This window comes from Pectinophora gossypiella, chromosome 13 (assembly GCF_024362695.1).
Source record: "Pectinophora gossypiella chromosome 13, ilPecGoss1.1, whole genome shotgun sequence".
Classification (NCBI taxonomy): Eukaryota; Metazoa; Arthropoda; class Insecta; order Lepidoptera; family Gelechiidae; genus Pectinophora; species Pectinophora gossypiella.
In genome coordinates, this window is record NC_065416.1 from 5,048,065 (window position 1) to 5,068,537 (window position 20,473).

The window sequence follows — 20,473 nt, forward strand, 5'->3', positions numbered from 1 at the left end:
TACTTTTAAATAAATAAGTAAGCATCCCATTTAAGGAATATACTTAAATCAATTCAGACAAGATATAATGATATGCTTTTGAATGATTTACTTACGCTTGATATCCAAGTGACGTTTTCAATGTCTACTCCAAACATAACCAAAGTAGAGTTCTGTGGAAGTATTAAAAACTTGCTTTTGTGAGCTAGTTCCTTTATAAGTGCCGTATCGGCTCCTAAGAATGCAGCAGATTCACTTATGATCTTTTCTGCTTTGTCTCCATGAAGTTTCCAGTAAATATCGAAAGGTTCATCCTTCAAAACATTAGGATGCAAAATATCCATTCCATTGTAATACCTCCAGTGACAGTCCAAATAAGTGTCCAGTCTTTTAAGTAAGTTTGGATGGATTTTGAGACGATTGTAGTGATTTTTGAGATTTGTTACAAAAATCTGGTAGTTTATTCTTTCTCGATATTTTAAGTACAATGCAGATATTAATTTAAATCTGATAAACATATTAACAAGCAAATTTCCTATAGTAATCAGAATAGCAAGGACAATATCATTAATGGTTGTAGTATTTTGAAGTCGGATTATACCTTTTACCACCCACCCAACCAGTATTGAATAAATACCATATGTGGCATATCCAGCCTTTACACAGACTTGTTTGGTAAAAATACATAAGCTTCCATAAAATATATTTTCATCTATCGATGCAAACTGACTAACAGGTATATACAGGAAAAATGCTGGAATATAGTGGTAACAAAACTGTATCAATATTATGATATACAATACCCGTTTTAACGGGTCATCATTCATCCTCAAAATCCTTCCATCTCTATTAACGAATAATAAATATGATTTGATTAGTCGATTAAACTGACATAAGTATGTAATCTGTTCATTTTTAGTTAGTGAAGCAATATATTCTACACCAGGAGATGAAAGCACATCCATTATAAAATATATATTTTTGCAACGGTTTATTATGAGAGAAATGAAGTGAGTTTCCATTTTTTTATTCACTTCTATTCCTGTAAATAGATTAAAAACAACATCTGCGACGTATATAATATCAATTGAATTATGAAAATACATGTACCAAGTGACTGTTTCAATTTTTTGTCTGATAATATTTGGCGGAAGTATAATTAATACGAGGGCAACAGTGACCAAAACAAATTGACGCCAAATATGGCCCAGTTGAGAGTCCGGTGCTAAAATCCAAGGAAATGTTACTTTGACAAAAAAAGACTTTCTTTGTAATTTGATGTCTTCGCATAAAACCAACTGCCCAATATATTTAGAACAATGATAATTGCTCTCTTCCGCAGGCAATTCCCATATTTGTTTCTTTTTTCTCGAAGCAAACTTCAACTTATGGACGATATGAAATATTTCCCACCATCGACGTTTAACCCATGCAATACCTTCATCTTCAGCTCTATCAGCGCCTTTCTTTTTTTCTTTGTTATTGTATAAGTCATGTGCATGTTTCAATCTTTCTCTGCATAAACCCATAATGATATGACGGTCTTCAGGAAACTTATGTAAGGATGTCACAATGTCAGCTCGAGCAATTGAGAGTACTTCACAGTATGTAAGACATCGTGCAATTACTTTCCTGTTCATGGGTGGAACTAAAAAACTGATGTCTCCAAAAAGTGTACCACCCGACACCGACAAGAGAGCAGAGGTGGTGTCGTCTGATGAAAGCAGCTGCACTATACCAGCTTTAATATAGTATAACTTACTATAGCAATGCGGGCCGGTGAAAAACCTCTCGCCAGGCTGCTTGTAATTGAGGCTTATGTGTTGGCATAACCAACGTTTGTATGATAACGTTGATTTTCTAAAGGTAGGACTGTGGTGAAAAACAGGCCATACTAAGTCTTGTTTTATATCTAATCTCATGGCTTCTGGTAAGTCATATATTGTTTTTGGCATCGTAATAATGCCATGTCGCTTTGTCCAAATTAAAGAATAGAATAATTCCACTTGAAGATATGCCGATGGCGAAGGATTTCTTCTTTTAGTCTCTTCAATGATCCTTTTGACTCGTGGGTGAAACGCATAAAGTCTCTTTAATCTTAGTAAAGATTCGGCAAACAATTTGGGCGCAAGTATGAAAACAATAAATATGAAGCCAAGTACCATCAATAAATTAAACAACACAATTTCCATGTACGCAACCGGTGTGTAAGAATCATATAAAGAGTTTGCAATAAGTGCCGTAACAAAAGAAAATCCATACATATATAAAGCTAGATCTCTGTTTTTTGAATGTTGTATCTGGAACGAATTTAAAAATAAATGAATATTCAGTTTTTATTATTATCGCTAAGCCTTTGGCCCCGAGCTACTAACCCAAACATCTCCACCAACCCGCAGTGGAGCATCGTGGTGGAGTATGCTCCATACCCCCTCCGGTTGATTGAGGGGAGGCCTGTGCCCACCAGTGGGACGTATAAAGGCTGTTTATATATGTATGATATTACTTTGTAACACCTGTAAGTACTTAATTTATTCCTCTCGGACTAGAGCACAGATAGTGAAAAACGTGATACGAGAATTAGGTAGTCCGTTTCTTAAATTCAATTAATATATTTCAAATATTGTGTCCATTCAACGCCGTGATTGAGTGTTCAACTGACGCTTAAAAATGCCAGAAAATAACACCCACCTAACGGCCCGTTCCGCGTGACCCACAGCTGGGAAGCCTGTTTTATTTCCCTTAGATAATCAGTACTTATGCATTTTTATGCTGGTTTAACATTTAGCATTTGTATGAACACATAAGAAAACAATAGACTATCGAATCTTGTCAATAAGCGACGGCGCGGCGCGTCAAAATCGAATTTAGTCGAAATGGGCGTAATGACGACACTGTACAACCGCTAATGTTCTTTTTTTTAACAACCGTAACATCTGAATTTGAGGGAATACCTACATAATTTAATGTATACGTATTTACAACACGACTCGGACTTTCAGACGCTTTTTTCGATAAAAATCTTTAGCGATTGTGTCTGTACAAAATAAAATAGTCTAGTATGCTGATAAACCATTTGTGTACCTGCAGTTGCCTTCCTTTACGCCAGTCATACCAATCGTTTCTTGCTGAATTGCAGGGCCCACAAAGTCCGTCAAATGTAGAAAGTATAAAGAAACAAGACAGTGCATTGATTACAAGTGCAAACATTACACTATAACCAATTAATAATACTCCATAGTTATGAGACGTATTCAAAGAAAAAAATTTCGCCACTCTGTAAATACTATAACAAAAGTAAACAAATATAGGAAAATTTCACTTTCGCAAATGGTAATTAAATAGTTTTACAACGTGATCCAATACTTACTGAAATATTACAAGAATAGTTTACAGATCAGGAAGTTAGTCTTATTTTAGTGTTCTATGTCTGTCGTCTTAACGTCATTTAGTTACTAGGTACTAAAACGCGCATGGCGTCCGCCTGTCTGTTCGCGGCTTAGCTCTGAGACTCTTAGTACTACAAGTCGTAATTTGGCATGGATATGTCTACTACTGAGTAGGAAAGTATAGTAGTTGATTACAACTATTCATAAAATGGAGGTGATTAATTATTCTAGTTCCAATGAAAATTATTCAGATGAAGTTGTTAGTTGTGTAAAATAGGCAGTAAATTGAACTTGGCTATTTGTTTTATGGTATAAGTATTGCTAGGATATACTCGTACTTATCCTAACATAGTCTGAAACCTAAACTTTGTCATACTTCTACACCATAATATACTTAACATATTTGATAATTTTCGTATTTTTAAAAAGGTTTATTTAACTTTTAATGTTACTTAGTAGAACAATTAGAATGCTGTGTTGTAAATATATGAATAACTGGAAAATACTTACAGCAAAAATTCATTAAAACTTAACAAATTCGGCCACATTTGATTAGTAGAACATATATCATCAGCAATCATCGTGTACAATGGTATCATTGACAACACATCAAGTATTATCTGATAAGCAGGCTTTGGAAGGTGTTCCCTTTTCATAGCTTCATCCGTTACTTGCCTAAAATAATATTCATAACATATTCATTACAACGCCCATAGGAGCTAGCCGAGGGCCCAAGATGGACGAAATACACTCGGCAGCGTATATTTCGTCCTTAGTTTGATCTCCTAGAAGAGAGCCAGACGACACGACAGTGCCAATGCTTACGTCAGCAGGGCATGTGGTAGACCTTGCCGCACTCGCATTGGCTACCTATATAAATAGGTAGTTATGAAAAAAATACCTCCTAGACACTATAGATAAACAATCTGGAAAAGATGTATGAAGCCTGATGATGTAGAGAAAGATATAAATTGTCTGTCCCTATAACCTGCTTCATAAAATAATACTTCGCTTTTGATGGTATATACTATTTATTTTAGCCGTGTAAAATTGCCAGAAGCGTCATCAGTACTGAGTAATGTATCCGGAAAAGATGTATCAAAATGTGTTAGAAACTACTACAAAACAAACTCAAGAAATTAGGCCTCCTTACTTAGAGCCTACTGAAATAGTAATAATATATAAATCAAAACTAATACTGACCTGTGTATAATATGTAAAAATATGTCAATAATGTACAAAGAGTCAACGACATATCTGTAGGTAAATTCCAAATAATTGTAATATACATCTTGTACGGCCGACGAACAACGCACAATTGGAAATATTGCCATGAGTGGACCCTGAAAATACAGTTTTCCATTATTAATTGTCTTTAATGATATTATGAATTTTATTTTCACAGTGTAGCACTTACCATAAAACATTTTATCAAAACTGCACATAGTACAAGAACCTGCCACCACAGTTGAAATGGAAGAAAGATAATATTTATCCATCTTATAGATTCTTCTTCGCGAAATTCAGAGCTAAGAGAAGTAATATCATCGTCATCGTCGTATCTTGATGTTCTTGATTCTACTGATTTTAGCGATGTTTCACTATTATTTTCCGACGGGCCGTACATTATATTCACTAGAATAATAAAAAATATATAAGTCTATTTAAAAATAAGCATTAATTATAAAAAAAAAATTCAATTAAATAATATAGGGCAGATGGCAAAATAAAGCCAAATAACAAAAATAAAGCATTGATGTAAATTGTAAAGTCAAAATTATTTTTCGTAAGTTTTCATTGTGAATGAAATTCGGCCAAGTGCGAGTTGATTTACGTTTGTAAAAAAAGGTTGAACGGACGAGGTAAATATATAAGGCAGCGCATGAATAGTTACAAAATATTACGAAGACATTTACGTATATTTATATATAACTTATTACACTGCACTTAATTGTAAATATTGTCATACATTTAAGGCATTTTCATTAAAATAAAGATTTAATATTAGTATCATTTAAGTCTGTATCGATTCCATCGCGGCTCTATCTGACTGGTACCTTTAAGTGATCATTCATATTATTATAAATATATATTATTATTACTTATATAAAAGCTCATGGAGCACTCTTAACTTTATAATAATCATAATATCACAATTTTATTTATACTTACGAATAGAGCTACACGGACCTAAAAAACTAGAAGCTCAAATGTAGGCGGCAGCACTGTTGAATGTTCCTAAATTTTGACAGTTCTCCATACTATCCAGCTAAAATTATTATCGTGATAAATGCTGAATACTAAACACCACCACCACCAATCACCTAGGGCCAGGGCCAGAATGCTCATCCAGGCAAATCACACAAGCTCAAAATCGAAGATATTGCGTCATTTTAATGTCGAATTGTTATTACCACCTGGGGGGCTAAAATGCCACATCGAAACAATTCATTAAAAAAACGCAAATGTCAAATTGCAATATTGCTTTTTTAGATGAATTGCTTCGCTGTCGCCTTTTTAGTCCCCCAGGTCATCATCAAACCCTGAATACTAACCACCACCAATGAGTTGAGTTCCTATCCTATAACCACCTGGTCATCATCAGACGCTGAATACCAGTCAACTAAGGCAGAGTGCCCATCAAGACAAATTAAACAAGGCCAAATTATGGGGTTTTGCGACATTTTATTGTCGAGTTCGTATTACCATCTGGTTATCATCATAAACATATATTATCTTAAAACCTTCTCGCTGATACCATCTATCGAATGAATGAAACCGCATCCAAATCGGACTATCCGTTCTGGAAATACGATACAGGCATAAAACTTTTAACACCTTTCTCTGCATTGCATTGTTGGGGGTTAACAAAGATAATATAAGACAGGTTTTGACTTTACATAGATCGCGATTAAACTACCAACTGCTAATAAGTATGTAAACGCAAAATGATTTTATGTCGTTATAAAACTGACGGACTGACGGACAGCAAAACATTGTGTCCACATGTCGTACGATTGCCTAGAGATACTCCCAGAAGTGATTGGTATTTTACCAGTTTTTATTTTTATTTTACAGCTGCTATCATTTAAATGAAAAATGGTACCTTTACAAAACTACCAAATAAATATAAAATCACTTGAAAGATTTTCAAACGGTATCTGAGAGCTTTTTGATTAGTGACCTACGATAATAATAATGACAATGAATCTGATTAATTTATTGTCTGTTTATTTTCATCAATATCTTTTTTATTCAATTATGTCTTAACTTAAATAAGATGCCCGGAATGCCCAAATCATTAGCTATTAAATATTCGTAACGGCCAAATTTACATTGCTTTACATTATTGTGTGTAAAACTTTCACAAATGTCACGGAAAACAAAGGAACAAAAGAAATGAACTAATGTAGACGACAGGTCGACATGGCAATTCTCTAGTGACGTGACGTTTTCAATATCGATATATTTTTATTATGTAAGTAACAAAATGTGAATAAAATAATACCACGTTTTCATTTAAGTTAATATTTATTCATCTGAATCATCTATCGCTAATCTTCGTCACTGGTATCTCCGACTTTTATAATAAAATCTTCCATTTCATTTTCCATTCCCATGTCTTTTTCCCAATATTCATTTTCAAGGTTCTGGACATGTTTTTCGAAATTGCTCCAGTTTTCTGCCGTCACTGACAAAATTGCATTCGTTGTTATCTCTTTAAGCTTTGTCAAACACAAATCGCTCTTTATGTTGTGTTCCCTGACGAAGCGTTTAACGGCGGCCCAGGCTAATTCAATAGGATTTAAATCGCACATATATGGAGGTAATCTAATAATATCATGACCAGGTCCTTTAATTATATGGTCAATTTTATAATTGATATCAACGGGTTTATGTTGTTCTATAATTTTAAATAAATCTGGCTTTCTCATTGATCTATCGCACGATATATTATTGTCTTCCAGCCAATTTATCATAACTGATTTTAGAGAACTTTTTGTTGGGGGTTTGTTGAGCTGGACACTATGGTAAGGTGCGTTATCCATTACCACGACACTGCGTTCAGGAAGAGACGGCAAAAGTTTTTCCGTTACCCATTTTTCAAAATTCTCGCCATTCATTTTGACCATGATAGTCGCCAGTCGTAGTACCGGCCTTAAAAATTAAAGAAGCTCCAGGTATAGATCCGTTTTTCCCTCCTGCGTTAACAACTATAAGTCTATTTCCAGAACTAGTATCTGTGAGAATTCCTTTTGGGTCAATCATTTGCCAACACTTTTTGAAAGTTAAATTATTATCCACCCATGTTTCACCTAAATAAAAAATATTTCTATTATGGTGTTGTGAATCACTGTACGATCAAAATCATCAACACAAAATTTTAGACCTGTCTTCTTCCGTTTTTTGGGTGATTTCAACTTTTCCTCTGCTCCCACTGATTTTAATTCTGATTTTATCCTAGACATAGTTCTTTTCGATAGACCGGTATAAAACACAGCCCTGTCTAATGTCCGATTGACAGAAAATTTGTAAGTAACAATTATTTTTCCTTTCAATGTCACAATTTTCTAACACTTTTCTAGCTAGTTCTCGAGCTTGAGAGTGAATTATTGGTTTTTTTGCTTGAACACGCGACGAAGATGCAACCGTAGCCATTTTTAAAACACAATAGTAATAAATTATGTGAGCGAGATTATAATCGATAAACGCGGTCGATACGGACTCGTGCGACACTAAGACTAAGACGCCGCGGGGACTGTGCGGGTGTGCGGGGCGACCTCGCCTCCGCGGCTCACCTCATGCCCCGATTGCCATGTCGACCTGTCGTCAACAGTAAGTTTACTGTAAAAACACAATAAATAAATAGAAAATCCGATAAACATGCTTTTAACAATTAGGACCCTTATTATTTAATTAAAGTGTATGATAATTAAAACTATACCAATTTATATATACTTAGTAAATGTTTAATACATAAAATTGCAATGTTGGACTTAATATAGACTTAAATATTTACAATTTATTTTTAAGTTTAGTCGCGGCTATATAGAGATCGTTTTTTATATTCGGATAACTGTCGAGAAGATCTTGCCAATCATAGTAACGTAAGTAAACAAGGTCCACCACCTGAAAATATGTTTATGGAGTTATTATTTTCTGAAAATGAGATTAAAAAGCGAATGAATTCTCTATAAGTATGTTAAACTTGTTATTAGAAGTCTCATGTTGTCTGAGCCATATGACATCCTGAAATATATTGCAAAGTAGGTACTGAAATTATGAAGAGGTCTATTATGACTTGTTATTTGTATAGTGCTAGAATACTATCAAATTGGGACATGTAGGTGGTGGCTCTGACTGACGTGATTAAAGGAAAAAATCAACGAAACGCATCGAAAAAAGATAGGTAGTGCCCTGGCATGCGCTTCGCTTTGCTCGTCTTGTCGGGGGCAGTTCCGTGTCCTCAACACCGATCTGTGTGACATAACTTCACAAATTACTCGAGTACACTACACCTAATTTGTAACCTAATAAAAAAAATGCTGTTAATAATGTAATTAAATTTTAAAAGTACCGTTCGCGTGTAATATGAAAATCTATAAGGTACATTTGGATACAGTCCAGATGTAAGTCCGAAATAACCATTTATTGTTAGAACTGATGACATCTTCGGCTCCCCACTGCAATTTAAAAATATTTTTATTCACTTTTTAGCATTTATTGACACGTATCGAGATTTAGATAATACAGAGACATTCGGGCTTCACTCGAAAAGCAAAACTTAACAAATGTGCATCATCATCATCAGCCGTACGACGCCCACTGCTGGGCATAGGCCTCCCCCAAGGATCTCCACGACGATCGGTCCTACAAATGTGCATATTTCTAAGCAAATTTATCTTGCAATTCAATATCCTTGGAGGCAGGACGTGATCTGACTACGTCATGATTAGTTATAAAATAACATACCAAACATTCCGATTTCCTAACACGCTTTATTAACACCGACCTTCCGAGGAGTCAATCAGCTGTAGGTATTAACGACGCAGACTCAATTATTGTATAAATTAATTTCATCCTACTTACGATGTATCAGTATACCATTTTTCAACTTCACCTTCATGTATAAAGTACATACATGGATATATATCCCCTTCAAGTACGATGTTATTTCCTGAAGCAGTATAATAAACATATTTGTAATAAAAAATAAATAATGGCCCCAATTCCTGCGGACACCTCCTAATTTTTTTCACAAGATATTTTTAGTTATTTTTATCGTCCACTAAGAAAATTATCTATCTACTCAATCGGTATCCACCCACTGCTGGGTACAGGCCTCCTTTATTTCACACCGTTCTTTCCGGTGCCGTGTATGTGTCATCCACTGCTCTCCAACCTACCTCATATCGTCATCCGACCATCGGGCTCGTTGATGTAAATAAATAATGTTACTATAGTCATTGATCGATCGCTCCATAGCCCATTGTGCCACTATAATTTTATAAATGTGCGCTTTTGAGAGCGGCCATGTTTCGGTTAACTGTGTATGGGCAACGAAATTTACTTCATTTGCTGACAAATAGAAGATGACCTAATCACGTTACTTGCTGACCAATTTAATTATTTTTGCTGATCACAGAAATAGTTCAATTTACTTAATTTGGTGGCAATAGTTATTTATACTACCAGAGGGTCATGACGTGCTTTTTCTGCTAGCGAAGTAGTCTAGAATTTAATCACGAGCACAAGGATTGATTTAAAGGCACAAGACATAACAAATAATTGCCCTCGTGTGAAACATACAACTTTTTACCTCTACCAGCGGGAAAAGTTTTATAGGGTAGTCATTACAAACCTGTTCTCCTAACTCTATTAGAATTAGAGAACTATTTGGGAACTGGGAAAATCCGAGTATATGTACTTATAATATAAAAAGCTACTTTGTCTCACAAGAGAATATACGTAATGCACTTTTCCTCACTGTTGTTACTGTTGTGAGAGAGTAAAAAATTATTTAAAAATTCATGCTGGAGAGGTACAAAATACATTTTGTAGGGTTTACAAAATATTAAACATAAAAGTACTATTTTTGTGAAGGGAAATCTAAAAATAGGTAGAACCTATAATTCCAGAAAAACTAACCAGGGAACACCACAACTCTATCCAATCGTGCAACTAGTTGTCTCAAGAAATATATTGGAAGTTGATTGAAAATAGGAACTGCCTGCAAATGGTGCATGTATAATGCGCTTAATATATCTTCACGTAGACATGTTGGGGCTAATTGCGTTATTTCAGGGAGCCAGTTACCTAGGGAAACATAAATATTAAAGTTTAGTAAAGCGACCTCGCACCCTACCTGAAGCGGAGGGGAGCAATGATATTCAGAATTAAGAGAAGCTTCTCTTGGACTGTCACCCACTGTCATCAGATCTGCTAAGTGCTGTTAAAATTAAATAAACACAAAGTAGATACATGCCTCTCTGCCTTTGCCAAAGGAGCTTCGTATATCTTTTTAATGACTGCAATAATATGTCAGAAAGGCCATTTTGCTTCATATATGTAATCAAATTTATAACGTGATAATCGTAAGAATACATCTCACGGAATTTAGTGTAAATGCTACTTATGCAAACGCAGGTTATCCACATCTCAATCAAGTACAATATAACTGTAGCCACTAGTTTATAGTACATTTGAGCATCAGTCAAAGGGACCACCTAAAAGATACAAGAATCTTAAAGTTAGGTTAAATTATTAATATAAATTATCATAATTAAGTATACACATTGTAATTAGTATATAAACTTTGTACGTGTAATATATTTAAGGACTTGTTAAGTCAAGATATGATACGGGATACGGCAGCTAAAAACCTACCGCATGTAGTGCGATAATCGACACACAACCTAATAATACATCATTTATGATATAAGTGAGCTATGTTTGTCTTTACTATCGACGTTGGAGTTCATCCCGAGTCCAAAACGAGGACGTAAAGGAGCCGAGGGTGTAATGACTAATGACCAATGTTCACGCGTTATGACGTTTTTCAACACACTGGCGCGCCATATCAGCCGTATTTCTGGTTGAATTAGCAGTGCACGGATAGAAAGAGAGGAGGCGCTAGCGATGCACAGATCATAATTATAATCTATTTGATCAATAGATATATAACACTCATTTAGCTCAGTGAATTTAAGACTAAGGCCTGGATAGGTAGCTCAAGTGAGTGAAAGATTTAAAAACGTGATATATTACTCACTACATAATTCCTACTAGTATGTTAAATCCTAAAATTTGAATTTTTGGAAATTAAACATTACAATTAGCGTATATCAGCTTCGTAGTAAATATATTTTTGCATATAATTATAGGCTCACAAACTCTCTCTCATAAACTTTCTATTTCCCGTTATATTTGACATCGTGCATTTCGCTCTATCAAATCCTTCTCCGCTATCATTTACACTAATCATTCTAGTTCAGCAAGTGAGAAGTGAATTAAAGATATATTTGAAACTACAGTGAGTTAGTGATACATTATCTCGTTTGAACGGATAAACGAGTAGGTATCTCTTTTATATCTTTTTCATTCATAAGTTACCCAAGACTAAGAGGCGCCAAGCAACCCAATATTAAAAATATATGAAACTGAATACAATTATGCATTTGTAATATAATATACACGTGCTTTATATACCTAAAAGCTACTTTACGATAAGACTTTAAAATAAGAGCTACTTTACGAGCAAGTATATTGAAAAATGTGATTTAACCGCGTAAACGTGTAAAGTAGTTATTTAAATTTAGATTCGGATATTCCCGTACGAGTAAGTAGACAAGGGAGCCATACATCCTGATCTATAGAGTGTGTCGCGGGATTGCGTATTTTGTACTTATGATTCTTTTAATATAGAAATACTTAAAATATACATATAAGTAACTTAAGTAAATTGTTTTTGTATTGTGTTTTAAACCACTCACTGTGCTCAGTGATCTATTTTAGAACAACTCGCTAGCCAATTCGCGATTTAAAGTCCGCTTTCAAGGAATAATATATATTTTCCCTCTTGTTAAACAAATAACTATTATACAGCTTGGATTATAGGCGGAAAGGAAATAGTAAAAAAACTTGAAAAATATGAAATTATACGTACTGTGTCCATGTTCGTATGAGTATGAGTAATCACTATATACGCTAATGCAACAAGATAATCAGCATACCATTCAGTAGGTACTAAAAAGCTAATGATGTCATTAGTTCCAGAGTTAAATGTTTTAGTACATCGAGGGCATCCTGTGAACATTTATTTTTTCTTAAGTAAATTATGTTTGTTATTATATTTTTCCGTCTGATTATTATGAATAAAAAAATATCTCATCTTAGTAATCCTAACTTAAATGGTTAGAAAATTGTTACATACTATAATTGGAAATTATCGCGCACGCCACTTCCCTTTCATCCACCTGACGGGTGTTTTCCGGGATAAAAACTAACCTATGTTCCTCAGACTATCCACATAGTTACTATATGTAAATCAGTTCAGCGGTTTAAGCGTGAAAATGTAGCAGACAGACAGATAGAAAGTTTAATACTGGTTTATGTTATTCTGTAGAACCACAATAATTCCCTGGCCAGGCGCAAATCACATCAGTCACTTCGTCATAGTAGACAAAGATGTCAACGCGGTCACTATCGGATGAGAACCCTCAGCGCTCCCCATTTGTCCGGCCAAGTAGTTAATACTATTTGCAGCAAATCTACAATAGTCACGTCAGAAACAAAACGCGGTCACTTTTAAACAATGTGTAATACCAATACTTACCATTATTCCGAAAGCGTGGATCAGTCCATTCATCAGGATTTACTGTCATAGATATATTATGTGGCAATTCCGGAATAGTCACTGGAAATTCATTATCTGAAATAATATTTTACGAAATCATTATCGTTCTTTTCAAGATCATTATCCCGTTTTCACGGGGAATGCTTAATTAAATCTTTTTCAACAGGTGATCTTTTGATCTTCCAACCCGGAGAAAAACCAGTTCAATTACAGGTTAAGTCGCACAACATACCTCCGAAACGCATTTCTCGCGTATGTGGTTTCCTCACGATCTTTCAATCACCGCTGAACACGTGATAATAATTTGTGACCCAAACAAAAACTCGTTAACAAATTCAAAATATTTTATGAATAACATAATTAAAATATAATATTACCTTAATGAAATGCGTTATTTAGAATAATATTCAATTTTTTCCAAATCACGACCAAAATTTCTAATCGGTGAAAATTTTTGTATACTTATTTAGTTATAAACAGAACGACTAGTTCGGTACAATTAGTGATTATATTTCAGTAAAAATAACATTTCACAATAGCTTCGATGCGCAGTAAGAATTAGATATATCTATCAAAGTGCGTAAGCTTGTGGTGTGACGTTCGTAGCATAGTGATAGTGATGTAGCAGTCGAGATTAAGCGATTCTTATTTAACTCTATATTACTAACTAAACAAGTTTTTGTGTTGTAATGCTCCCTGGCATTACACTTCAACATTATATACAATCGAAGAGCAAAAGTGCAGTCACTGAGCCCAGCGAATCAATTGAAAACAGTGGCGAAATTTTGAACCATTAGTTGTCATAATTATAAAATGTATGTAATATTATGTAGGTGTTTTTTATAAAAAGTCAATTATTACTTTTCCGTGAACCGCATGCGATGATTATCCATCCACAAGTAAATGCATGCAATAGTAGCACCACCATAACAAATTTCACTAATACTGGAGCATATCTAGTCTGAAATAAGTATAATATTATCAATTAACTATTTCTATTTGTTACATCCAACATGCAGTATATTAAATATAACACGAACCTGAAAGTTTCTGCAAAAATGTCTTTGATATAAACACACAGAATGTATCCTTAATAATCTTGCCAACAGGAACGACGTATCATCGGTAACAAAAGTTAATAATGGAAGTAATAAAGATGCAATATCTAGACCGTACCACCAGCTAAATAATCTTTTGAATCTTATATATTTCTTCACGCATCTATTGTTAAGTACTTGAACTTCCATCTAAAAGAAATCATGAAAAAATAAATCACCTAAAACATAATACCTAAATGTGACATAAAGTAAAAAAAAGTGAAATATTACTGGATACTATTCCCAACGTTTCAAGGTTCCTTAAAATATAGCTTGAAAATAAAAGTATTTCTAGTTAGTTCTTTGTTAATTATTAATAATAATGCGACTTGGAGAGTAAATTATACCTATAATTATTTTCATTTTGCATTAAACTTTGTTCGCAGGAATCTATTTTGTCCGGGTCATTAGTATGTAAAAAAAAATATGAAGCTTTATTTGATTTTGAAATTCTCAGTACCGAGACATACTGAAAGTCTTTTCAGTAAGTATGAAGGAGGCGCAACGGGGATGAAGTTATAGAAGAAACGAATAGAAGAGAGGGGAACTAATAAAACAGTCCGCGTGGTCTAGTGTTTAGAGCGTTGAACCGGGTTCAACTCCCGATGTGAACATCATTCTTATATTATAATAAATTACTAAAAACATATCTCTGTCTGCCTTGGCCCTATGAAAAAAACTTATGATTAACATGTACTGACAGGATACTAGCCTCTATCATCTAACCTGACCTACCCTAATATAATATAGCTATAGTTTATCATATTGGAGAAGAAACTACGTCACGCACCGTAAATAATTCTGAAACGATGTGCACGAAATGTAAAACGTCGAACCCAATCATACTCCGAGTGATAAAATGCTTGGACGCATCCGGCAGTGCTTCAACTAACAAGGCAAGTACTGCAGTCATTACAGGTGCACACAACCAAACGCAAAATAACCATCGCGAATAACACAGGTTATTCTCAGCTGACACTGGCTCAGGCATCCACTGTTAAACACAATATAAAGTACACTTCTCAATAAATACATATTTAAACAAAAACATCTTATAGGTACTAAATCGTATCATCATATCGATTAAAATATATCGACGTATAGGACTAAAAAATTACATCTTATAGGTTTTTAATTCTTCACCATTAAAAAAAATGTTATACATTGTCTCGCCGAATAAACTACAAAACAGGAGAAGCGGGCGCTTCACGCTCTCCTGCAGGATCTTCATTAGCAATGATGTGCCGTTCTCGGGAATGTTCCCACATTCGGAATGATCCCAGCAGTAAAAAGGCGCAACACTTACGTATAAAAAGCTTTGTTACCTAACTTTTAGACAAATAAGACCAGAGTACCAGAAAGAACAATTTGAAAAAGAAAAGCAGCCAGGGTCATTACTATTAAAGAATTTTTACAACGGGAACATTTCCACTCAGGGAACATTCCCGGGAACGGCTCATCAGTGTGCATGACAACTGATATAACTCGCGCTGCGCGGCGCGGTTGCCGTGCAGAACCTGCTGAGCTTTGTACCTAATCTGTAAAGATCTGTAAGACGTCATCTGTCAATAAACGTAAATTAATTTTGAGACTAGTTTTCCGCCCGCAATATCGTCGTCGTAGACTTTGGTTAATTAATATACTTAGCCTATAACAATTAGGAAAATCGGTTCAGTAGTTTCAGATATTACTTCCTACAAACTGCCTTTTTATATGAAGTAGATTAAATCAAAATATACTTCTGAAAACATTAAATATTACTGTACCTATGATAAAATTGCATTAGTGTCACATGTGGGTATTATCATTGCGTTAAGGTCAGTACCTATTAGTATTGTAGGTATTAGTCTCATTAGACATTAAGGTCAGGGGGGTTGAAATGGCCACATCGAAGAAATTCATCTAAGAAAGCAATATTGCTATTTGACAGTTGTTTGCATTGCGCACTTACTTTTATATGCGCAAATGTCGAATTGCAATATTGCTTTCTTAGATGAATTGCTTCGATGTGGCCTTTCTATCCCCCCAGTTGTAGAATAATAGAAACTCGTGTCACAAAATTTAGGTAGGTAATAACTTACAGGTAGCTTAATAGTTTTGCGTTCTCGCAAAATATACTCTATTGAATTATACGGATTATCTGCGCCAGGTTTTTTTACAGCCATAAAATCGAACCGTGATTGAGGATTGTCGCTGATATTTTGTCTTACCTGTGAAGTATTTACATATTTTAGTAAATTATAGTCGTAACTAGAGAGTTTTTACTTATTATGTAGGTATCGAAAAATGTCTAAATGTTACATCTACCCATACTCAACAGAAATAAACTGGATTGGTATAATGACACAGATAAAACCCGTTTTTTGAAACGTGTTTTCTGTAAAATAATTTCTAAGGGCCTTTACTGCTGCATAAATAAGTATATCAATTAAATTTTGCTAACTATATAGTTTAAAATAAAAAAATAAAATAAGTATTTAGGTTACAATTTCAATACCAGATAAGAATGGTCAAACCCGAATTCTGCCAATTTCAATTCGTTTAAGCAATACCAAGAGCCAAATGTGTTAAAGCAAAAATAGTGTAAATACGCCATAAAAGAGTAAACCTTCAAACATAATTAGCAGTAGGTATAGTTTTAACTAGGAAAACGCATTTTGACTGCAAACTACCTAACTTGTACCTACAATTTATTTTATTTGTTACTGTATTCTTAAACGAAAAATCATAACTCACTTCATCGCTGATTATGTCTTGAAATTGCTTAATAGTAATATGAAGCAGATCCGTGTGTTCTACTGATTGGGCGGTGATACGAATTGGACGAATCACATGTCCACTAAGCTGGCCAAATATGGAACCCTAATAGTATGAAATCAGATATATTATTTATTAGATTTAGATTAGATACATAGTTGCAGTAGAAACGTCATTAGAGAGAAGACTTGTAAAAGTGCTTGAAATGTTTATTACCAGCCGAAAAGCAAAAAAGAATTTTCTACTATAACTACTAATAAATAAATAATGCATCAACCCAGGGAGTGTGAGTGAGTGTAAAATGAGAATAAAAACTAGAAGCTCAAATGTAGGCGGCAGTACTGTTGAGTGTTCTCCACACTGTTCAGCTAAAATGCGTGATAAATTGCTATACCAGAAGGATGAGTTACGAAAAAGGAAAGCCATCAGTTGGAAAAAGGCAGTTTTGATTGAAAATAAGTTTTTTCTCAATTTTCTTCTCTCCGATCTTTAGGGAATAAATATAACACCATGATTTTACAGTTAAACGTTGCGCAAAGGTTTATTGTGAAAAAATATAACCAAAAAGATATGTTTGTTTACTTAAATACACTTCTCATCAAAAAAATCGAAACACTTCCGTTTTCATTGTTTCTGTCCGAATTTAACACAAAAAAGAATTCATACGATGAAAAAAAATAAATGTATAGCTGGCAGTTTGGCCATTACAGTAATAAGCGAAAATTCTAAATTCAAAATTAGAATTTCATTTGTTTATCTTATAAACGAAATGAATCACTGTTTTGAGACAAATGTGTGTTTAGGGTTGGAGTACATTTAGCGTTTAAAAACTAAAAATTGGCGCCTATCCTTAAACTTTTTGTTTTTTATTTCAATACTGTGACTTTGGGACGTCTGAAAAAAGGTTTTTTTTCTAAAACATATGGATACTTCGCCCACAGAAGCCGCCCAAGTTGTGGCATTGCTGGATTCTGGCCTTAGTCAGCGTGTTGTGGCTGCAAGACTGCATCTAAGCCTGTCATCTGTTCATAGAGTCTATAAACGTTATCGGGAGACTGGTTTGTTCACGCGCCGTTCAGGATCTGGCAGGAATCGGGTCACTTCTGAGCGAGATGATCGATTTATTGTAACAACTTCTTTAAGAAATCGACGCCTTAACGCTTTTCAACTGCAGCAGCGGCTTCGTGTTGTACGAAGGGTGGCTGTAAGTGACTCTACAATTAGAAGAAGGTTGAAGGATCGTGGACTGGTACCGCATAAGCCAGCAAATGGGCCGAAATTAACTGCAGACCATCGAAGAGCGCGCTTTAACTTTGCACGTGAGCACCTAAATTGGTCATACCTACAGTGGAGCAAAGTTCTCTTTTCTGATGAGTGTAAAATTATGCTGTATGGTAACGACGGAAGGAACAAGGTCTACAGAAGAGACGGAGAACGCTATGCACAATGCTGCATTGAAGAAAAGGTCAGCTATGGTGGCGGTTCGTGGACGGTTTGGGGAGGAATCAGCGCCGACGGTAAGACAGAGCTTGCTTTCGTGTCTGGGCCACGTCTGCCTGCACTAAACTGTCATCGGTACGTCGAAGAGTGTCTCGAGCCTCATGTGATGCCCTATGCACATTTTATTGGCAACGGCTTCATATTCATGCACGACAATGCTAGGGCTCACACCGTGGGCGTCGTACGAGATTATCTTAACGAAGTCGATATCTCTATTATGGAATGGCCAACAAGAAGCCCGGACATGAATCCCATTGAACATCTGTGGGATGAATTAAAGAGACGAATTCGAGCAAGAGATCCTGCCCCAGAAACACTTAGCCAGCTGCAAGATGCAATCCAAGAGGAATGGGACAATATACCACAGCATGTGATCGTGACTCTCATCCGATCGATGAACAGCCAAGGTCAACTGCGCGTGAGTGTATTTTAGGTGCATAAGTGATTGCGCAGCCACATATCCACCCTCTCGTCTTCAGGATCCGGGCATCAGTGGACCGGAGAACCGGTACGACTGATAGGACCCAGAAGATGCAGCAACTGGCCGCACGTTATTAAAAGACTCCAACGTGCGCCCTTTAAGGCGTGTTGCATCGCCCTGCTATGTCGCTATGGTAGCCGCAAGCGTTTGTCTATCGACGCTCCCTAAATCGTACCAAAGTCTGTGTCGGTATGGCAGGCGAGCATCGATCGATGAAGAACCGTATGGAAGCAGTAATTAGAGCTCGGGGAGGGAATACAAGTTATTAAATAAACGTTTTTTAGCTTTTTTTTTTCATTTACGTGTGTTGTTTTATCCATTTCCTTTATACTCCATACGGAATAAAAATGACTCATTTAACAAAATACGAAACCTATGAAAAATTCATTTAAATTTAGAACATTAACATTAAGATTTGATAAGCTCATATTACTCACTATTAAACGACATTTAACATTTATTCCTAAATGTACACATTTTTCTAATAATCCTGACAAAACGTAAACTTGCAAGGTGTTTCGATTTTTTTGATGAGAAGTGTAGTATGGGAAACTGCAAAATTTAAGAATACTCAACAGTAGCGACACCTGATGGGAGAAATAGGCAGTTTTTATCTTCATTGCATCAACCTATATCACTAAAATTGTCATTGTCATGATTATTTATTTACTAGAAGGTTTAATTTTAAAATAATATATACATTACTCGTACGTACAAGTACCTTTTTGAGAGTAAATAATTTTTCATCTCCCTTTGACACTACAACTTTGCCACGATGGACTATGAATATGGAGTTACACAAATGCATTTCTCTTACGATGTCTTCTTCGGGCAAGAAGTGAACTTGATAAACATTACTAGCCAACGATCTTTCTAACGATTCACCGCCACCTAGAAGTGACCCTACTGATGTTAAAGTGCTGGAAAAAATATGTTTATCGGCAATTAATTGAACAAATTTAATGTGCGTAATGAAACCTGAAAATGTTTTTCAACACACTTGCTCGAAAGTTAGCTCATAATGCACGGATTTTAATTTTATTAAACACTCGTGCTTTTTTCATTAGGGATATTATTGTACTAGTGCTTATTTATTAAAATGTTTAGTTGTTTTCTTAGAAATTTCATTTATATTTTCCACATAAGTGTGTTAAAAAACGTCGTATGAAAATATGCGCCTTTGGCTCGAGCTGATCCAGCCTCGACTGTAATAAACAACATGACTCACTTGTATCATAATGTATTACAACTTACTTCTTAAAGAAGAAATAACTTAAGTCTTGTCGGAACACAGCACCAATGCGTTCGTTCATTAATGTTTTGACATTTATACCCTTCGTTCTAAAAACAAGACAACTATAAAATAAAGGTCTACTTATATTTTATGTTAGGGAGCTGCTACACTACTTACACT

At 35.0% G+C, this 20,473-nt stretch overlaps 2 protein-coding genes across 2 annotated transcripts in view; both read right to left on the bottom strand.

Annotated features, from left to right (window-relative positions):
- Nucleotides 1-4,995, bottom strand: part of LOC126371992 (uncharacterized) — a 29,161-nt gene extending 24,166 nt beyond the window's left edge. The window contains exons 1-6 of the mRNA XM_050017490.1: nucleotides 4,786-4,995; nucleotides 4,572-4,711; nucleotides 3,879-4,043; nucleotides 3,064-3,265; nucleotides 1,090-2,279; nucleotides 96-708 (exon numbers count right to left, since the gene is read on the bottom strand). Of these exons, the coding sequence (XP_049873447.1) occupies nucleotides 96-708; nucleotides 1,090-2,279; nucleotides 3,064-3,265; nucleotides 3,879-4,043; nucleotides 4,572-4,711; nucleotides 4,786-4,995 (2,520 nt within the window). The remainder of the gene's footprint in view (nucleotides 1-95; nucleotides 709-1,089; nucleotides 2,280-3,063; nucleotides 3,266-3,878; nucleotides 4,044-4,571; nucleotides 4,712-4,785) is intronic.
- A 3,422-nt stretch (nucleotides 4,996-8,417) lies between these two features.
- On the bottom strand, nucleotides 8,418-19,936 carry LOC126372049 (uncharacterized). Its single transcript, XM_050017567.1, has 9 exons — nucleotides 19,781-19,936; nucleotides 17,058-17,183; nucleotides 16,403-16,531; nucleotides 14,265-14,471; nucleotides 14,086-14,185; nucleotides 13,204-13,299; nucleotides 12,535-12,674; nucleotides 9,459-9,546; nucleotides 8,418-8,498 (listed from the first exon to the last, which is right to left on the bottom strand). The coding sequence occupies exons 1-9, from the start codon at nucleotides 19,865-19,867 to the stop codon at nucleotides 8,467-8,469; spliced, it is 1,005 nt and encodes a 334-aa protein (XP_049873524.1). The 5' UTR covers nucleotides 19,868-19,936; the 3' UTR covers nucleotides 8,418-8,466.
- Nucleotides 19,937-20,473: the final 537 nt, after the last annotated feature.

What these genes read in the sequence shown, in the direction of transcription:
- LOC126372049 (XM_050017567.1), bottom strand. Translation starts at nt 19,867, where the DNA reads ATGCATTTGTGTAACTCCATATTCATAGTCCATCGTGGCAAAGTTGTA. An exon ending in GCAAAACTATTAAGCTACCT is followed by an intron (nt 14,472 to 16,402) that starts GTAAGTTATTAC and finishes GATTTCTTTTAG; the next exon opens with ATGGAAGTTCAAGTACTTAA. An exon ending in TCCACGCTTTCGGAATAATG is followed by an intron (nt 12,675 to 13,203) that starts GTAAGTATTGGT and finishes AAATGTTCACAG; the next exon opens with GATGCCCTCGATGTACTAAA.